We start from the raw sequence: 20,849 nt of genomic DNA, 5'->3' as shown, positions 1-20,849 counted from the left end.
TCCTCCAGAGTACAAGAGATAACCAGGTGGTAGGGTGGGTTAGGAGTTAGGAGCATTGCTTTAATCATTTTTTTGAAAAGATTAATAGAGGGAGATGCTGGGGGATCTTATGGTCAAAGTATTTTCCCCACTGTTGCCGTATCGCCGCAACCCGCTAGGACAGTACACTGCCCCACACGCCTCTTTCCAACAAAGTTTCTCCTTACCAAGTTTAAAAAAAAAATAGTAGAGCAAGCAGACAGCGAGATCTTTCTTCTTCAGAACTGCTGCATGGTAAAAATGCCTCACAATTCTATCGCAACCGATTGCTCAATAAATGGTTGCCCCCTGATTCATTTCCTGTGAGTCAGCACTGTCTCAGCGCTGGACTTGAGAGATAAAAATCCCGATCCCTGCCTCAGGTGCTTATGGTTTGACCCTGGAGTCGAATGACCTGTTGTGAACCTCACTTCTGCCACTTACTAGTCCTCCGAGCCTCAGTTTCCTTATCTATAAAGTGGGGATAAAAATAGGACATCCACCGTGGGATTGTTTTGAGGACTAAGTGAGTCAAGTATTTATAAAGTGCTTAGACTACTGCCTGGCACAGAATTCACGCTAATTAAGTGTTTGATGTTATTATTAGTCTTAGGGGATTGTCTTGGTCCCTTCTGTGGAAATCAGTACCCAGAATCGTAAAGATGAGCTTTATCATTATATAGTAGAATTTTAAAAAATAAACAACACTTGGGTCCTCATTTTCAAAAGCGTTTTTATACCTTTAAAACCTCGAGAAACTCCAGGTACTGGGTAGAACCAGGCCTGCATTTGAGGCTGTCCAGCTTCGTGACAATTAGAAGTTGAGCCAGAATTAGGCTCTGAGCATCCTGTTTGTTTGTTTTGCAGTTTTAACCATTTTTATGGTCATTTAAAAAAAAAACCCCACATAAGATGTACCATCTTGGGCTTCCCTGGTGTTGCAGTGGTTAAGAATCCACCTGCGAATGCAGGGGACACGAGTTCAAGCCCTGGTCTGGGAAGATCCCACATGCCGCGGAGCAACTAAGCCCGTGTGCCGCAACTACTGAGCCTGCGAGCCACAACTACTAAAGCCCGCACGCCTAGAGTCTGTGCTCTGCAACAAGAGAAGCCACCGCAATGAGAAGCCCGTACACTGCAACAAAGAGTAGCCTCCACTCTCCACAGCTAGAGAAAGCCCACGTGCAGCAGCGAAGACCCAATGCAGCCAAAAATAAAAGAATAAATTAATTAATTAATTTTAAAAAAATTATTAAGAAAAAAAAAGATGTACCATCTTTACCATTTTTAGGTGCAGTTCAGTAGTGTTAAATATATTCACATTGTTGCAAAACAGACCTCCAGAACTTTTTCATCTTGCAGATCTGAAACTGTATAGCCATTAAATAACTCCTCTTTTCTCCCCACCCTGGGCCCCTAAGAACCAACATTCTACTTTGTTTCTATGAATTTGATTGCTGTAGATATCTCATATAAGTGGAATCGTACAGTATTTGTCTTTTTCTGGTTTTGTTTTGTAACTAAATTCCTTCCAGCGAGACGGATGACTTCCTCCCTACGAGAATAAACTCACCTGAGAACTAAAGAAAAACCCCAACAAACAGTCTTCCCTCTGGGTCTCCTGGGCCTGTTCCTGTCATCATTATCCTCATTGAGAAAAAGACATGGGTTCTAACCATAACCCGAGGAAACCCAGTGTTCCATTAAGACATCTTCTGGGCCATTGTGTCTGCTGCCTTAATATGCTGTTGTAGATGTGGTCATGGGAATAAATAAATCCTAGAAATAAAATAGCGTCCAACTGTTACCATACTTCCTGCATGTTCCCATCTTAGAGGGACCTAAACTGACTCCTTAGGGAAGCCTGGGAACATCTCACAAGGGTCCTTAACCCTTGATCCATGGATCCCTAAGGGGTTATGGATAGAATTCCAGGTGGTCTGTGACTTGGGGGGAAAAATTACAGTTCATTTTCATTAACCACTCACTAAAATTTAGCATTTCCTTTGAGTATAAATGTAGGCAACAGATCACAGCAGTGTTAGTGGTACCGTGGCTTCACCACTAATGGAAACACAGATATCGTTGTGTCTCATGATAGCGGTTGCTCAAAATATAATTCATGTTCATAAATACTTAAAAATTACAGTAATTGTGGACTTCCCTGGTGGCACAGTGGTTAAGAATCCACCTGCCAGTGCAGGGGACACGGGTTCCAGCCCTGGTCCGGGAAGATCCCACATGACGCGGAGCAGCTAAGCCCGTGTGCCACAACTACTGAGCCTGTGCTCTAGAGCCCACGAGCCACAACTACTGAGCCCATGTGCTGCAACTACTGAAGCCCGCGCGCCTAGAGCCCGTGCTCCGCAACAAGAGAAGCCACCTCAATGAGAAGCCCATGCACCACAACAAAGAGTAGCCCCCGCTCGCCTCAGCTAGAGAAAGCCTGTGTGCAGCAACGAAGACCCAACGCAGGCAAAAAAAAAAAAAAAAAAAATTACAGTAGTTGTTAGACCTGCTGCTACATTTTATTTAAAATGTCAGTAAAGAAGCACACATATTGCCATATCACAGATTTCTACAGTGACACCTGTATTTCAGTCATTGGTTTCCTTTGTAATCCTGGGTATTTTATTTTCTGTATGTAAAGACATTTATCTGAGAAAGGATCTACCAGGCTGCCACAGGGCCCAAGGCACAGCGAAGGTAAGAATCCCAAGAGCAGATCCTGTAGGTTGGAAGGCAGATTGGTCACTCACTGATATTTCATTTTTGCTCCATGAGTTTTCCTGCCTCCGGTTTTCACCCTGCCCTGGTCTCTCCCATTTCACTGCCACAGTGATTTTCCAAAGGACACAGCTGACATTTCCTTTCCTTCTCTGCTCAGGGTCCTAGTGACTCTCCCTGTGTGATGTTCAAGGCCTGAGCACCCCAGCTTCTTCTGTATATATAGCCTCTTTGTTTGATTTTAATTTAATTTTTTGGCACTCTCAACCTAGAATTTTATTCTCCAACCAGAGCTAATTCTATGCTATAACCAGAACTGTCCAATAGAAATTTAATATGAGTGTCAACTTAAAAAAAAAAAAAAAAAACAGGGCTTCCCTGGTGGCGCAGTGATTGGGAGTCCGCCTGCCGATGCAGGGGACGCGGGTTTGTGCCCCGGTCCCGGAAGATCCCACATGCCGCGGAGCGGCTGGGCCCGTGAGCCATGGCCGCTGAGCCTGCGCGTCCGGAGCCTGAGTTCCGCGGCGGGAGAGGCCACAGCAGTGAGAGGCCCGCGTACCGCAAAAAAAAAACAAAACAAAAACGTGCAACATAAGAGCTGTGAGTTGAGTTTATTCTGTGTCTTACGGAGGACTATAGCCTAAGAGACAGCCTCTCAGATAGCTCTGAGAAACTGTTCTAAAGAGGTAAGGAAGGGGAACTTCCCTGGCAGTCCAGTGGTCTAGACTCCACACTTCCAATGCAGGGGGCATGGGTTGGATCCCTGGTCAGGGAACTAAGATCACATGCCACTAGGTGCAGCAAAAAAAAAAAAAGAGGTAAGGAAGGAGTCAGAATATATATGAATTTTTTTGCAGGAAAAAGAAACATGTAGTCAAAACATCAAAAGATTACTTCTAATCACAAAAACAGACATCTCAAGTTAATGATTTTAGTGCTTTTCTATGTATGGGAAGATGCAAGAATCTGAGTCATTGAAATATTTCCTTAGGTATGTACCTTAATTATCTAGGGGCTGGTATCCAAAGCACAAAATGCTTCCTGTTTTTCTCCATCCTGAATTCCCCTCAGGCTCAGTTTTGGTAGGCAACTGCAGGAGCTAATGGCTTGATCCTATAGAACTAAAAGGGCAAGCAACATGTTTTTGTTGTTTACAGTGCCCCACCTTGGTCATAAATTTGACCAAGGCTTGGGAGGCATTTCATGACCAATTTGTCCCACAGCCCTAGGAGTGCTTATTCCCAGGTCAGGCAAGGATCTTAGTGATAGGCCATTCATATGCTATATCTGGCTTAGGCCCTATTAACCTAAACAACCTAAAATCCTCTGCATCTTCTGTTTTCCTACTCTATTATGATCCAGGAAATGTTTTCCCCTTGTTGTTTCTTCCCATATTTAAAGTTGCACTATTACAATTACCTTTATCTGTATATATGTGATATATATGTGATCATATATATATGTGTGATCAATTGCCTCAAGATATTTAGCCATCATTAATTTTGTTGGAGGCCTGGTTACACATCAGGTAATGCAGGATACAACAATCTGATAAAATAGAATATAAGTAAACTAACGAGTAACATTAATAAGATAGTATAGCAGAGAGACAAAAAGTATAAATAGTTTGAAAACAACAAAGAGAGAACAAATTAAAACAATGATTAGTATAACTAGTTGTAATCTGGATCTCAATAAGCCATCAAGTCCAGAGGGGAGCCAGTTAGAGAAGCCAAATTCTGGAGAGATTAGGTAAAGAGAAAAAGATAAATGTTTCATCTTCATTTGCAGAGGTATACTTCATCAACTTGCCACATATCATAGTTAGCATAAGAGGAAAGGTTTTCTGGAACACAAAGATTAAAAGCCAGTATATTTCAGAAAAAAATCATAAGATTATAAATCATATTTTTCAGTTCATTAAGTTCCATATAATTAATTCTTGTTGATCTTGATAAACGCATCAGGTTTTCTATTAGAGTTTTATAATTTCTTACCCAGTTCAGTGGTATGATCTAAAAGTCATCAGAAACCTGTATTTGTCAAAAAAATCCTTTTTATGAATTTTCTTGAAGATTTTCATTTTTGTAAAAGCATCAGAATAAAACAATGACTGTCTATAAATAACAAAAGACTTAAAATGACATGGTTAAAGATTTGATTACAGTGCAGTTGACAAAGCAACTTGGTTATTTCTGTGACAATACAACATTTTAAGGAATAATTAGAATCATAACTATATAGTACAGGGAATTATAGTCAATATCTTATAATAACCTATAAAGGATAAAAATCTGAAAAAGAAAAAAAAAAATATATATATATATATATACACCTATAAAGGATAAGAGTCTGGAAAACAATCTGAAAAAGAACCTATAGAGGATAAGAATCTGAAGAAATCTGAAAAAGAATATATATCAATATGTATATATAGATATATACACATATATATCTATATATATCTGAATCACTTTGCTGTACACCTGAAACTGACACAATATTGTAAGTCAACTATACTTCAATAAAAATTAAAAATTTTTAAAACCTTAATTTCTAGTGAAAACTAAGAAGTAAGCAAGTATGTACTTTTATGTTAGCATTCTGTAGATTGGCAAACTTATAAATACCATTTATGATTTTTAAAAATGTGCCCTTGGGGCTTCCCTGGTGGCGTAGTGGTTAAGAATCTGCCTGCCAATACAGGGGACATGGGTTCGAGCCCTGGTCTGGGAAGATCCCACATGCCGCAGAGCAACTAAGCCCATGCACCACAACTACTGAGCCTGTGCTCTAGAGCCCACTAGCCACAACTACTGAACCCACGCACCACAACTCCTGAAGCCTGCGCACCTAGAGCCTGTGCTCTGCAACAAGAGAGGCCACCACATTGAGAAGCCCCTGCACTGCAGCGAAGAGTAGCCCCCGCTTGCTGCAACTAGAGAAAGCCTGCGTGCAGCAACGAAGACCCAATGCAGCCAAAAATAAATAAGTTTTAAAAATTAAGATCTTTAAAAAATAATTATTAAAAAATAAATAAAAACATGCCCTTTATGGAAAAATTTTCAATGTGACACAAAACATTTATTAATGGTGCTAAATATCTTTAATTTCTCTATAAAAGGAAGCCTATTTTCAGTAATCAGGTTTTCAGTATCTTTATTTGGGAATGATCTAGATATTTAGTACATTTCCATCATTTAACTTAACGTAGCAAAACTCTAAAGTTTCAAGTTACCAAAAATCTGGAGAAACTATTTTTAAGTAGACATACCATAAAACATAATTCTTAAACAGTACACTAAATGGCTCTTATCCCATTTATATCTATTTAACTCATTTGTTTCCAACAATTATATTTAGATTACCCTGAAAACTTCAGGAGACATTAGACCACGTCAGCCATCATTCCAAGCTATTTTTCTTGCTGATAAATTTTAAAACAGAAATAATATGAACATATTTGACTAGGTTCAATAAAAGTAAGACATGTCTGTATTAATGAAACCAACAAACTTAAACTTTAAACCATATATTAATTTAATATTGAACATTTCCCAGATTACATGAACTTGAAATTCATTTGGGTTAGTTTCTATTACATTCAAAAATATTTAATTTCTAAGTGCCTCCTGTAAGTCAGTTAAACAGGGCTCCTTTATAAATTAATATTGATGATACTGTCTGGAGGTAGAGACATATCTATAATGTACACACAGACATATAACAGACATAACCAGAGATCTCATAACTTCATTTTACAACTTAGTCGTGAATCAGGTATTACAATATAAACTTACTAGTTTATAAATAACAGTTGGTGTAAGTTAAATTTATTTGCTTAGATGACTTAGCCTTTTTACAAAGACAGTTGCTTTCAATTCCCCAAGGAACTGGTCTGCCTAAATAATATCAAATGATTGATTTATGCAACTACATTTTCTTTAATTTGCTTTTTTATATCAATGAGAAGATTTCCAGCTAAACTGGAAATTAGGAGTTCTATGTTCTAGAACTTTAGGGTTCATTTTATCATGCCTTCAAAAGTTTGCACAAGGCATTCAACAAAGGCCCTCTTTCTGAGTGCACAAGTCAAACCCAGACCAATTTACCCTAGGGGCAAAAAAAGTCTCCACTGTTGCTTTATTAGGCCCTGAATATTAGCCCCCAGTTTTTGTTTCATATTGTGCGGGCTCAGGTAACTCTGTTTCCTTTAGTATGTTTAATTAATACTACCTTAGGGGCAGATTTATATGCTCTGTATTATAATACCAGGCAGGAGAAGCATTCCCCAGTGAGACATAATGTCTATCCCACAGTATAAATAGGCAAAAGAGATGTAACCATCTCACAGAAAGCCCATTCAAATATGCCAATTTTTTTTAAAATTTATTTTTGCCTGCGTTGGGTCTTTGTTGCTGTGTGTGGGCTTTCTCTAGTTGTGGCAAGTGGGGACTACTCTTCGTTGCGGTGCATGGGCTTCTCATTGCGGTGGCTTCTCTTGTTGTGGAGCATGGGCTCTAGGCACACGGGCTTCAGTAGTTGTGGCACACGGGCTCAGTAGTTGTGGCTCGCGGGCTTTAGAGCACAGGCTCAGCAGTTGTGGCACACAGGCTTAGTTGCTCTGCAGCATGTGGGATCTTCCCGGACCAGGGATTGAACGCGTGTCCCCTGCATTAGCAGGCAGATTCTTATCCGCTGCGCTACCAGGAAAGCCCCAAATACACCAATTTTTAAAAAATAAATTTTTATCTCAATTCTATCAACTCTTATACCTTTAACTTTAGCCAAGTGACCCAGGCCCTTTTGTCAATCTTTAATTTGATTAATTAGCCTAACTGTTGCCTCAAGCAATTGCTGGTTAGGTATCTTAGTATAATTTTATTCCAGCCTTAAAAAAAATTTTTTTTTTTACTGGGCTAAATAAACCAGACTTGATTGGGGCCCTTTAATGTTGGGGGGACCAATAGGGGGTCTCTTTGGCCCATTCAACTTTGGGTAATGTTGTATCAAAGCCTTTGTGTTTTTTGTTTGTTTTATTTTGTTTTTTGGCCACGCTGTGCGACTTGCGGGATCTTAGTTCCCTGACCAGGAATTGAACCTGGGCCCTCGGCAGTGAAAGCACAGAGTCCCAACCACTGGACCACCAGGGAATTCCCTGAAGCCCTTGTTTTAATCTCATCAATGTCCATTTTATTTATCGCATTTTTAAATCACTATCTAAAGATTTCTATCCTGCTGGGACGAGTCCCTTTAAAATTTCCACCTTGTTGGGAAGCAGTCTCTTGACTTCCCCCTCAACATTTCCTATTCCCTTGTTAATCAACCGGATTAACGTTAATTAACCTAATGTTTTTATTAGTATCCTAAGACCCATCAAGGGAAAGCCAAGACTACAAATAAGGCTTCCCAAATCGTTTTGTTTTATTTTATTTTAAACTATGGGAATTCTTAAGGTTAGAATCTTAAGAATTCCCATAGTTTATTCAGAGGTTGTTAATAAACCTCTGTATCTACCTTTTAATTTGCTCTTTTTATAGGTACCAATAAAACAGCTATTTATAATGAGAGTTCTCTAAAAATTTACCAATTTAGAAGTTTCTTCAATTTAAAAGATCCATTGTCTGGCCATTGATGAGCAGTATCTTAATAATGATAACCAGTAAGATGCAACAGGCACCCGCAACAAGGGAGTGCAAAGGATGCAGCCTTCAGAAGATCCAGAAAATTTACTCCAAAAAAATAGTCTAAGAGGGCTTCCCTGGTGGTGCAGTGGTTGAGAGTCCACCTGCCAATGCAGGGGATGCGAGTTCGTGCTCCGGTCCGGGAAGATCCCACATGCCGCGGACCGGCTGGGCCCGTGAGCCATGGCCACTGAGCCTGCGCGTCTTGTGCTCCGCAACAAGAGAGGCCACAACAGTGAGAGGCCCGTGTACTGCAAAAAAAAAAATAGTCTAAGAAAATAAAGGCCTTTGTTGTACAGGTGGACGCAATGAAGGTTGAGAAGACAAAGGTCCCTTATGAACTGGGACCCCTTATGACAAATTTTCCTGAGAGCTGGCACAGCCAGACAAAAAGACTGTTTGAAATCCCAGTCTATTTGACGGGCTGTCAAATGTACATCGTATGTGTACTTTCCTGATGGCGGACACTGTGCTCTCAAAACACAGAACAAAATGCCTAAGACAATCAAGTAGAACATTTACATCTCAAAGGCATAGGGAGAGAAATGCAAGTTCCTCCTAAGTCCTAAGAGGGCTTTTGTTCCTTTAAGGTCAGAAATCTGAAAAGATATTTTATCAAGCTGGCTTTCTTTAACTGCGTATGCAAAAACCAGTTTTAGAATGGCAAAAAGAGCCCCTTCTCAGCCATTTTTAGGGTGAGATTTCCTTAGTTCTCACTTAAGTACTTGCAAGTATAAATTCTGTACATCCCTAAACCTGGCTGGGTTTTAGTTGTTAGTTGGAGGTTGGCTTTCTGATACCCCTCATTTCTCTGTTTGAGAAACTGTTTCCTATTTCAAAGTTGAATTTGTCAGGAATAAAATTTACTAATGAAATTGTGTGATGGGCAATGTGCTGCTTGTGAGCTTAACCCCTCTAGGTGTTACCCTAGAGTCACTTCTGCTCTTCTACGTGTCTCTTCTAAAACAACCATTGGTGCTGGGATCAGTGAGTGGCCAACTCTCATACATGGTCCCCAGACAAGCACGTTTTAAACTAATGAGTGGGTTTCCTTATGGGACTCTGCTTCCATCACTCCCATAAATGTCTTAGTTGCCTGAGAAAGCCATAACGGACTGGGAGGACCCTTGTCCCTCTTCCTCTGAGCAAAGCTTTCATGTGATATCTTCACTTTTATCCCGACAGAGTCTGTTAAGGTAGCCAAATTGAGGAAGGATGTCAGGTCAGCTTCCTACTTAATCACCTAGTCCAAGCCTCCTTAGGGTCTTTCAGCTGAGCAAACTCATCCCAGTGTTTATCACCTGAGGGTAACCTCAGTGTCTTTCAGTTGAGCAAATACAGGCACCTCTTCTGGAACCTAAGTTCAAGGATAACCTACCCCTCATAGTGAGGAGTTTAACAACCTCTGAATAAACTCAAGATCTTCAGCTAAGAGTGGGAGATCCGGTACTAAGAGAGACTCACTTAAATTTGTCTGGACCCGTTGAGGAGGCAGACTGGCACAAGGGGCCCTGCTGGTGTCAAGGCTCTGGATCCTTGTAGAATTCAGGCGAAGGAGAGAAGTCTGCTCTGGGTCTTCATGGTTGCCAAAACTGCTGACAAAAAAAAAAAAAAGGCACAACATAAGAGCTGTGAGTTGAGTTTAGTCTTACTGAGGCCTATAGCCCAGGAGACAGCCTTTCAGATACCTCTGAGAAACTGTCCCGAAGAGGTAAGGGAGGGGCCAGGATATATGTGAACTTTTTTGCTGGAAAGAAACACATAGTTGAACATCAGAAAGTTACTGCTAATCACAAAGAATAGACATTTCACGTTAATGATTTAAGTTGTTTTCTATGTATGGGAAGATGCAAGAATCTAGGGTCATTGAAATATTTCCTTAGATATGAACCTTGACTATCTAGGGGCTGATATCCAAAGCACAGAATGCTTCCTGTTTTTCTCCATCCTGAATTCCCCTCAGGCTCACTGTCAGTGGGCTACTGCAGTGGCTGATGGCTTGATCTTTGTGGAACTGTAATTGCAGGCAACATTTTTGTTTTTCTTTATATGAGCCATATATGTAATTTAAAATTTTCTAGGAGTCACATTAAAAAAAAAGTAAAAAGAAACAGGAGAAATTAATTTGAATATTTCATTTACCTCCAAACTACTTAAAATAGTATCATTTAAACATGTAATCAATATTCAGAATTATTAACAAGGCACTTTGCATTCTTTTTTTCATAGGAAGTCTTTGAAATCCATGTGTATTTTACATTATAGCACATTGAATTTAGGACTAACCACTGTTCAAGTGTGTAATAGCCTCGTGTGGCTAGTGGCTACCATAGTGGACAGCACGGTTCTAACCAAACTCCAATTAATTTTACAGCCCTAGACACCCTACCCTGTCAGTAAGCATGCCGTTCCCTCAGTCAAGAAGGAACTCCACCACCTCTCTCTGTTCTCCCCTTGATTTTCCCTGACTTTGAATGCACTCTGCCTGGTATGTGATAAAGTGAAAGGAAAGAACCAAATCCTTTCATCTCTGCATATCCAGTGTCCAGTGAATATCTATAGAATAAGTGAATGAAACATCCTCAGCCGTGGTTTAAATCCACAGGACACAAGTGGCTCAGCTGGAACCCCAGGACTGAGTCAGGGAAACCCAGGACCCAAGGACAGGTTCAGGAAAGGGGAATAGGGTCCTGAAAATGAGTGACTTTGTTTAGGAACGGCTACTCACATGTGCATTACAAACTGCTAAGTGTTCCTAGTAGGGTTGAGTGGGCTGTGAACTGGGATTTGTAGGAAAACCTGGCTTTTTAGGGAGACCTACAGCCCCTCTAATGGGTCTTCTGTAATCATTTGGTGGATCTGATCTCTGTCACTTATGACTTAATTATGCTATTGTTTAGCTACATGGGAAAGACAGAACATTCCAGTAGCTCTGCCCCAGTATTTGACAGTCCCACGGGTTCCCTCCAGACTGAGTCAGCCATGTGTGTGCAAAGAAGGCGAGGGCATGCGGCCCCCCATTGGTCAGTGTGGACTGGCCTGGGGTGGGAGTCTCTGAGATGGGGAGGCCACGCTGGGCAGTGCAGGGCCTGATTGATGGGACGCACAATTTACAGTGGCACATTCCCCATGACTTTCACGTATTCATGAGTTCAGAATATTAATGTTTTTGGAAAAAGATGGTGGAAGTTCCACATGTAGATAAAAAGCCAGTCAGTCTGGTTTAAGGAATGTAGTGTGTTATTTACATTTTTATTAAGCTGTGGATGGAGCAGCCCTGGAACAGTTCTGTTGACACAAAGCTAATTTGCCTCACGATCCTGTTGCTTAGTGACCTACTTGCCTAAAATTGTGTATCCAATGGCTTCTGCAACCTTTTTGAGATTTTTCATTTTGTCCGGTTTCTTTTTCTATTTTGCCTACTATTTAGCATTTCAAGAATTTTTTAAAAAATTAATGTGTCCAAGGGCTCTATCAACTAACTTTCATGTTTCTAACATGTATTTGCTGAATTTACTATATCCCATTAAACATCTTCTCCTTGACTTTCTTAGTTTTGCTGTTTGGATTGTTAATTTCTTTTATAAGGTCTTATTACTGCTTTGATAGTAAGGAAAAAGATGCGAGGGACAAATATTTCCTAAGTGTTTTTTAATTATTATTCACTGACCATTAAGTAATACTGGATTATAAAGTAATCAACATGTACAATATCATATATAGCATTACCTTTAAAAGAGTAAAATATATTTTATATTATAAAAGTAATATATATAAGCAGCAAAGATAAAGTTGAAAGTACAGGAAAGTAAAATAAAAAAACTACTGCTACCCTCCATGGTTTCACTGTCTCAAAGATAACCAGTGCTAATGGATAGATTCTCAGTCACTTTCACATGGTTGTGTCTTACTTTTACATGGTTATACTGTCTATACTTATGCATGTTCATGTACATACGTGTATATTCTACTCACTTAATATTACATCAGAGGTATTTTCCCATGTATGTGTTAGTAATTATACAAATATATTTTCGTGATGATAATATTCAAGAGATAGAGGAAATATATTGCTATACTTAACCACTCCCTTCTTCTTGGATATGTCTATCAGTTCTCGTTCCATCCTTTGATTACCGCATGGATTGAATGTTCTCCTCATGTTTGCCAACCGATTGTGTTTCCACATTCTTAGTTCTTGTCCTTTACCAGTTTGCCTGTCTGGGTTCCGGTGTGTTCATGCCACTCCATAAGCTTTTTATATAATAACAACATTAACCCTGTGTCACAATTGTGGCAACTGTTTCTCTATTGTTTGCTTTTTTTTTTTTTTTTTTTTTGCGGTACGCAGGCCTCTCGCTGTTGTGGCCTCTCCCGTTGGGAGCACAGGCTCACGGGCCCAGCCGCTCCGCAGCATGTGGTATCTTCCCAAACCGGGGCACGAACCCGCGTCCTCTGCAACGGCAGGCGGACTCTCAACCACTGCGCCACCAGGGAAGCCCTTGTTTGCATTTTTAATTTTAAAATTTATATGTAACCAAATCTATTCTGTAATGAACTTTTCTATCATTTCTGAGTTTAAAAAGTCCCACTTCCTTCAAAGGTGATATTCAAGTCTATTTTCTTGTAGTTCTCTTTTTTTCACATTTAATTTCTTATGGATCTAATTGTCTCCTTACAATTTAGCCAAGATAGGAACTTAGTTTAAAGTTTCAAATGCTGTACTCTTATTCCTTTGGTCCTTTACTCAACTCTGAGCCAAGCTATATATATATATATATATATATATATATATATATATATATATATATTTTTTTTTTTTTTTTTAAATACCAAAGAGATGGTAGAAAAAAATTTAAATGCCATGGTTTTTGTTTCCATTATTGTAAGAGGATGCTTATCTCTTTTTCTAAACCTGACTCACTCTACTCTGATAGGACCGTTTTTCTCAAAATAGAAACAGAAATAGCTTTAGATAAATCAGTTTTTTAAAAAATCAAAAGTGAGAAAAATAGAAAAAGATCTGCTTCTTATCCTGTACAAAAAGGCGGTGACCAGGTGGGTTTTAAATGCATGTGGAGTCCTGGGTGAGCCAGCAGGGTCAGGGTAACACTTGGAGGATGGGGAACCATTTCCGTCTTCAGCAGTGAAGCTGTTTCTTATACATGGCCAACAAACATGGGCCACCGCCCACCCCCTACCCAGTGCTTTTTCTCCGAGTCCTGCTGTGGACTCTGGGTTTTCAGTCTTTCTCCTAGTTGACAAGGCAGTGGTGATAGAAAGTTCAGCAGCCCGCTGTTCAGACTCCGCCTTTGGCCGGCTTTCCTGCTCTGCCCTCTCTTCTGGGTCATCCCATCCACTCTGACTGCACTTCACTTCCCTGCCATGCCCCGAGCTGCAGGCTGCTCCTTTTTTTTTTTTAACATACACAAAGTTGGAAGAAGCTTTTTATTTATTTATTTATCTATTTTTGGCTGTGTTGGGTCTTCATTGCTGTGCGTGGGCCCTCTCTAGCTGCGGGGAGCGGGGGCTACTCTTCGCTGTGGTGTGCGGGCCTCTCACCGCGGCGGCCTCCCCCGCTGCGGAGCACAGGCTCAGTAGTTGTGGCTCATGGGCTCAGCAGTTGTGGCTCACGGGCTGCAGAGCGCAGGCCCAGGAGCTGCGGCACACGGGCCTACCTGCTCCGCGGCATGTGGGATCGTCCCAGACCAGGGCTCGAACCCGTGCCCCTTGCATTGGCAGGCAGATTCCTAACCACTGCGCCACCAGGGAAGTCCTGGCTGCTTTTTCTAAACCGCCTCTGCAATGCGTCATCCTCTGCCCCACCACAGTTTTCTCACCCTCCACTTAGGAAACACATCCTGTGCTGTCGTGCGATGCTGCCTGCCTTGCTCTCCCTCTGCCTCTGTCTGGGAGCCCCTCCACCCTCCCACTCCCGGGAAGCCTACTCCTTCTGGAACCAAGTGTGCTCCTGCCCAGTGTTCCCTCAGGACACCCATTCCAGTTGCCCACCCCCCCTGCCCCCGACCTAGCACCTTGGGGTCAGCTTCAGAGCTCTTTCTACATGTGAGGTAGCCCTTTAAACGGCAGCCTGCTCTGCTCTGCTGAGGACAGGACCCAGGTCTTAACATCTCTCCATCTCAAGAACTTAGCACAAGCCCCCTCCTACATGATATTAGTAGCTAATGTTTGCTAAAGCACTTAGTATGCGCCAGGTAGTGTTCTAACTGGATGTCAAGCTTATGTGGCTTTAATTCTCACAACAACCCTACAAGGAAGGGATGCTGTTATTTCCATTTTACAGATGAGGAAACTGAGGCACAGAAGTTAGTAACGGATGAAGCCAGGATTGAATGCAAGCCTGACAATCAGATCTCAATCCAGACTGTACCCAGTGTGTTCAGTCACTTCTTGTAGGAATCCTCAACAGGGAGCATTGGGTGAATGGAGAACAGAAATGACTTGGGACATTGGATTATATGATATTGAATGTATCTAATTTATCCAACACCTCTGAGGAATTAGATATTGCAGAGATGTTAGTTTTCCAATTGATTAAAATTATTCCTTTTGGTTTCCTTATCTCAGGCGTATTTTTTGCCTTCTGTGATGGTGAGATTTTGCCTAAACATTCAGGAGATTAAAAATTCTTTTTTGTTTTAAAAAGTGAGAACTTCTTTTAAAAAAAGGTTTTAAATGAAATATCTGTAAAATCAATATGTATTTTCCTGCCAGATTAAACAGTTCATGGGGTGTAATCAACCTTTTCTTAGTGACTAGGGCTATCATTGTGATTAACAAACAGTAAACTGTATTCTGAGCCTGTGATGTCCTGGAGTGTTTGACATCAATCAGTAGGATTAATTAGTATCTACTAAGTACCAGGGACTATACCAGGCACTTTCAAGTGTGGTTCCTTAATTAATTGTCTAGGCCTGCGATTTTGCTTTGCCTTTTTGTTTTTTTAATTTTGTTTCTATTTCTGGAAGCTTCTTTGGTCTTCTCCGACACAGTAAAGCACGAATCCATCACTTCTTGCTCTCAGTCTGCTGTTCACCAGGACAGCGCCCTGCCTCTAGCTGACTATGGTTGATCAGCTATCGGGAGATTTGGGTAACGAGACTTGTTGCTCTTGTTACTAAACTCCCTCTCCTTTTGCTGTGACCTCCCTAGGGTCACCAGCGTGACAGGAGTGCTTGGAAGGGGAAGCCTTTTGGGTTTCCTCTGACTGTCACATGTTGTTTTGAGACGGAGGTCCCTTGCCATCCCTCCCCTTGGTTTTCATGGCCTCTGCAGAGCTGGAGGCCACTCCTGACAGCCCTGTGACACTGTCTCCCTTCAGTTAGATGGCTCAGCAAAGGCTGTGTGTCGGCCATGCCCGAGGACGGCTGGTGACTGAGGGAAGTCTCCTGGTTAGCTCTGAGTGACCTGACATGAACCCTTTGTGCCTGCCAAGGGAATGAAATGTTTTTGTGGTTCGGGAACCCTTGGCTTTGACTTTTTGAAGTTTATTGAGAAACCAAGTCAAGTTACGAGGCAGAAAGCGATTGGAACATCCATGTGCAATTTCCCTTTAAAACATCAGGTTCTTACAGGGTAAGCAGTAAAGAAAACATTTTAAAAGTCATCTTCAAAGTCAGTAAACATACATAGACATAAACGAAGCAGGCTCTAGACTTGGAATTACTCAGGCCTCTAGGTGTATGACCTAAGGCTCAGTGAAAACAACAAAAAGTCTTGGGAAGGTCATCGATTTTCGTCATCAGTTAGAAAACTTGGCAGTGTTGGTCCCTGGCTTCTGAATCTGTGTTGATCCCAGCTCTTGACTGCCGGGCCCAGCTTTCTGTGAGTGCAACGAAACTGGCGTTCACCCTGGGGTCGCTTTTTCTACTTCTAGTTCCCTGGTGGTCAGCAGGGCCAAGCTGGGATCCTGGGCCCCGATCATACACAGCTTCTCCTGGAGAAGTCTGTCCTTTCCCCTTCCCTGGAGGGCGGCTCTGGGACCAGAGCGGGGGAGGGGCCCTCTCTGCAGGCACCTGCCTTGGCTCAGACAGGGATTTGCCTTTGAAATTTCTTCTTTTCCTCCAGCTTCTAACAAATCCCTTTGCATTCCCTTAGGTGTAGATTCAAGGAAGACCTTGGACATGAAGTCAGGCTACCAAGAGTCTAAACCCGGGTCTGACACTTCTTGGTTAGTCCTGGGAAAGTTACGTTAGCTAAATCTCTGTTTCCTCATGGGCTATGATTTCTCTATGAGAGGGTTTTTGGTTGCAAGCAAGAGAAACCTCTAATTTAAGTAAAAAGAGCGTGTATTGGAAGGCTATAAAGTGGGTTACAGCTCCCAAGGAAACGTGTAAAGAAGAAAGGGGCAGGGGCCGGGGAAGCTTTGTAGACCCAAGTCCCAGGAGCTCATGGGTCATCTGTGCGTCCTGGGAGAAGACGTCTGTCTACTGTGTTTTCCATCCTGAGGCTCTGTGCTCAGGATTCCAGGGCCAAGGAAAAGGAATTGGGTACCACCCCACTGCCCAGTGCAGGAGAGGAAAGAAAATGAGGGCTCTGACCAGCAGAAAGGGGAGTGAGTATCTAACAACCAAACGTCCAGTGCAAACACCCTGACCTGCAAACTGCACAAGGCTTTTAACAAGTATTTGTACGTATTCCTCGCAAACTGGAAGGGCGTGGACTTTTTTTCTCTCATACTTATTTAGATTTGGCAATTGCTAGAGGCACTCATCAGTTTCATCCTACAGACAGTTAGTAAGCACCTACTAGGAGAGACCATCTGATTCAGAGGAGAGAGTACTAGGCAAGAATTAGAAGACTTGAGCTTAGGTTCTGACTCTTCCACTGGCCTGAGTCCCCATCTGGAAAAGTTGGATGAAAATACTTGCTCCGTGTGTGCCACAGGCTTGTTAGAAAGATTAAATGATATCAAATGGCGTAGTGTGGTCAAACCCTTGGAAGAGCTGTACAAGTCTCAGATATTTATATTACTGTGTGTAGCTTGGTGCTAAGTACTAGAGAAGAACGAAGACTCATCTGCTTTTACGTATAGGTATGCATTTGTTTATTGTTTGCTTGTCTATTTTTATTTTAAAATCTAGAAAAGATTTGAGGCATACAAGTTTCTTAAGCTTACTTGCAATCTACCTGAGGCTTCAAGCTAATTTCTTCACAATCTAAATGACGTCGCTAAGCATTTTATAACTGAGTGCCAGGCTCCATGGGTGTTAAGGGATGGGAAACCCCACGTGTGGCTGTGGTTGGGAAAGGCCTCCGGAGGAGGTGGTAGCCCCACTGCCTAATGCCTTCGTACCTTTGTCTAAATTAGCTCTGTTCAATCGAAATATAATGTGAAACACATATGTCATTCCAGGTTTTTCTAGTAGCCACATTAAAAAAAAATAAAAAGAAACAGATGCAATTAGTTTTAATAATATATTTTTAGTTTACTCATTCCATCTAAAATAGTAACATTTCTGAATGGATAAAGAAGATATGGTACACACACACACACACACACACACACACACACACACACACACACACAATGGAATACTACTCAGCCATAAAAAAGAACAACATTTTGTCATTTACAGCAGTGTGGATGGACTTGGAGAGCATTATGCTAAGTGAGATAAGTCAGAGAAAGACAAATACTGTATGATATCACTCATCTGTGGAATCTAAAAACTACAACAAACTAGTGAATATAACAAAAAAGATTCACGGATATAGAGAACAAGCTAGTGGTTACCAGCAGGGAGAGGGAAGCGGGGAGGGGTCGGGGAGTAAGAGGTACAAACTATTAGGTATAAAATAAACTATAGGGATATATTGTACAACACAGGGAATATAGCCAATATTTTATAATAACTATAAGTGAAGTATAACCTTTAAAAATTGTGAATCACTGTATTGTACTGTACACCTATAACTTATATAATATTGTAGAGCAACTATGCTTCAATTTAAAAAATAAATAGTATCATTTCAACATGTAATCAATATAAAAAAGTTGAGATATTTTACATTCTTTTTTTTTTTTTTTTTTTTTGGTACTGGTTTTGAAATCTGCTATGTATTTTACCCTTACAACACATCGCAGTTCCAATTAGCTACAGTTCAAGGGTTCAGGACTACCAGGTGAGTCAACACAGCCCTTGATGAGACAGGAAGAAGAACAGGTAAGCGGCAGAGAAGGAATAGACATGGCAATTTAGTGACCATCTACTATGGACCAGGCAGACTCAGGACTGGCATGAGGCATTTGATTGTCAAAACATCAGTCCTGTTTTTATATAAAATTTTGATATTTTGTTCATCGTGAATTTTTAGCATTAATTTTGGTCTTTTAAAATTGCATTAAAGTATTATTTGTTTTGACTACTGTTTGGGCACCTCTTACATTTTGTACCCAAGGCAGGTGCATCACTTCCCTCACCCTAGTCTCAGGCCTGGCACCAGACACCTCCTACCAACTTTGCTAATACCTCATCTGGGGGCACTCACAGGTACCAAGCTGAAATGGATATCAAAGCCAGGAGTGAACTCCTCTAATTTACTAAACCTTAGGCATTCGTTTTGTTCAATGGATTTTTAATTGAATTCAACTTAGAAATAAAAAGACATGGGTAAACACATTGAAATTGAAACTGAATTTATGAACTGAAAAATTTGAAAATATTTTGGGACCAAACTATAACCCAGGAGAGAGTTCACTGGCTTTGATTCCCTAGTTAAGGTGACCCTTGACCATTGCGTTTCCCAAATTATGAGGGGAAAGAATGAAAACAACGCTTTTTTTTTTTTTTTTTTTTTTTTTGCGGTACGCGGGCCTCTCACTGTTGTGGCCTCTCCCGTTGCGGAGCACAGGCTCCGGACGCGCAGGCTCAGCGGCCATGGCTCACGGGCCCAGCCGCTCCGTGGCATGTGGGATCTTCCCGGACCGGGGCACGAACCCATGTCCCCTGCATCGGCAGGCGGACTCTCAACCACTGCGCCACCAGGGAAGCCCAAAACAACACTTTTTTCCTCTCTCCGGGGCCTCATTTCCTTTTCACATTATAGCTTAAATCTCCAGGGTTTAGGGGGTCAGTATCTGCAGTCTCCCTCAATATGGGTTGTACTGGGAATGTTATATTGAAAATAACTTTGATGCTGAAAGAAAGGAAAAGTGTTACTTAGTAAAGTGTTGCCTATTTTCAAACGAAATCCTCTTCTTCTAGGGAACTCAGAAACAAAGAAGATATTCAATTTGGAGATAACGGAACAACAATATCTGCCGTGAGCAACAAGGCCTATGTTTTTGAACGAGATAAATCTGTTGGAGACCCTAAAGTTGACTTACTTAGAACATTAAATATTCCTGCACTGGTAAGTAGGCATTTTAAATCTCATTATTGTGGATTTTAGAAGAAAGGAAAAAGCTAAGTTAAGGCCATTATGGTTTTACCTTTAGGAGCTATTAAGTTATATATGTGTGTGTGTGTGTATGTATATATTTATATTTTCCCCCCTTCTTTAAAGTTCGTTTCAGACTTTTTTTGAGGTTTTTCAAATGTGATCTTTTCAAATGGTGACAGAATGTAAGTTTTAGGATTTTTTTCACAGTTTCTTCCTGTGTGTTCATATGAGGCCCAGGAGACTTCTTCTATCCCCTCTGAGGTTCCCACTCCAACTCCTGGGTGACCGCTGCATATGCAGCTGGACACTTATGGTGGACCCAGGACCTGGAAAGTATTAGATCCCAGGTCTGGCCCTGCCCAGCTGGCTAGTGGGGCAGAGTTTATGGGGACCCAGCCTCTAACCCGGATCGGGAGGAAGATGGTGCCACCTTGTGGCTAAAGATGCCAATATATTGCAAGAGTTTTTCCCCTTCTGTGGTGTTGGGAGAACTCTGAGAGTTGCGAGTGAGGATGCTAAAATGACAGTTACAAAATGTAATACTGAGAAAGGACAATAAGTGAAGAGTCTTATTCTTCACACTCAGCCAGAGAGGAGCTCTTTGGTTAACCTCTCAGCTGTTTGATCTCAACGTTTTACATTTACGTTTGCAGCCCCGTTTGCTGAAGGGGCAGTAGGAGAGTGGGGTGGGGACACTGCTCTCTGAATGTGCCTGTGTTCCTCAGACCGCCATGGAATGGGCCAAGCTACCCTTTCTCCACGAGCTCATCGAGGCCCTGTTGAAGGCGTATCAGCAGAAGCTCTTTGTGACCCACACGGTGGATGAATTGCTCTGGGGCTACAAAGATGAGATCTTATCCCTCATCAACATTTTAAAACCTGACATCTCTCCCTATTTTGGCCTGTTCTATGGGGTAAGTCCATTTTTCTTTTCACAGATTCTTTGTTTAGCTGAGGAGGAGGGCATTCCAAGACAGATTTTATCTTCACTTCGGGTTTCTTCTAGGAGAAGAC

The 20,849-nt window shown here is 41.4% G+C and overlaps 1 protein-coding gene across 2 annotated transcripts in view; it reads left to right on the top strand.

The window, feature by feature from the left end:
- Positions 1 to 20,849, top strand: part of SCARB2 (scavenger receptor class B member 2) — a 68,807-nt gene that overhangs the window by 20,502 nt on the left and 27,456 nt on the right. Inside the window, exons 3-4 of one of the 2 annotated variants that reach the window (XM_004316640.3) lie at positions 19,658 to 19,805; positions 20,561 to 20,749. In XM_004316640.3, coding sequence (XP_004316688.1) covers positions 19,658 to 19,805; positions 20,561 to 20,749 — 337 coding nt within the window. The remainder of the gene's footprint in view (positions 1 to 19,657; positions 19,806 to 20,560; positions 20,750 to 20,849) is intronic. The other variant, XM_073805365.1, reaches the window with a different exon arrangement.

This window comes from Tursiops truncatus, chromosome 5 (assembly GCF_011762595.2).
Source record: "Tursiops truncatus isolate mTurTru1 chromosome 5, mTurTru1.mat.Y, whole genome shotgun sequence".
Taxonomy (NCBI): domain Eukaryota; kingdom Metazoa; phylum Chordata; class Mammalia; order Artiodactyla; family Delphinidae; genus Tursiops; species Tursiops truncatus.
The sequence above is the reverse complement of the archived record's forward strand: the minus strand, read 5'-3'. Positions and strand labels throughout refer to the sequence as shown.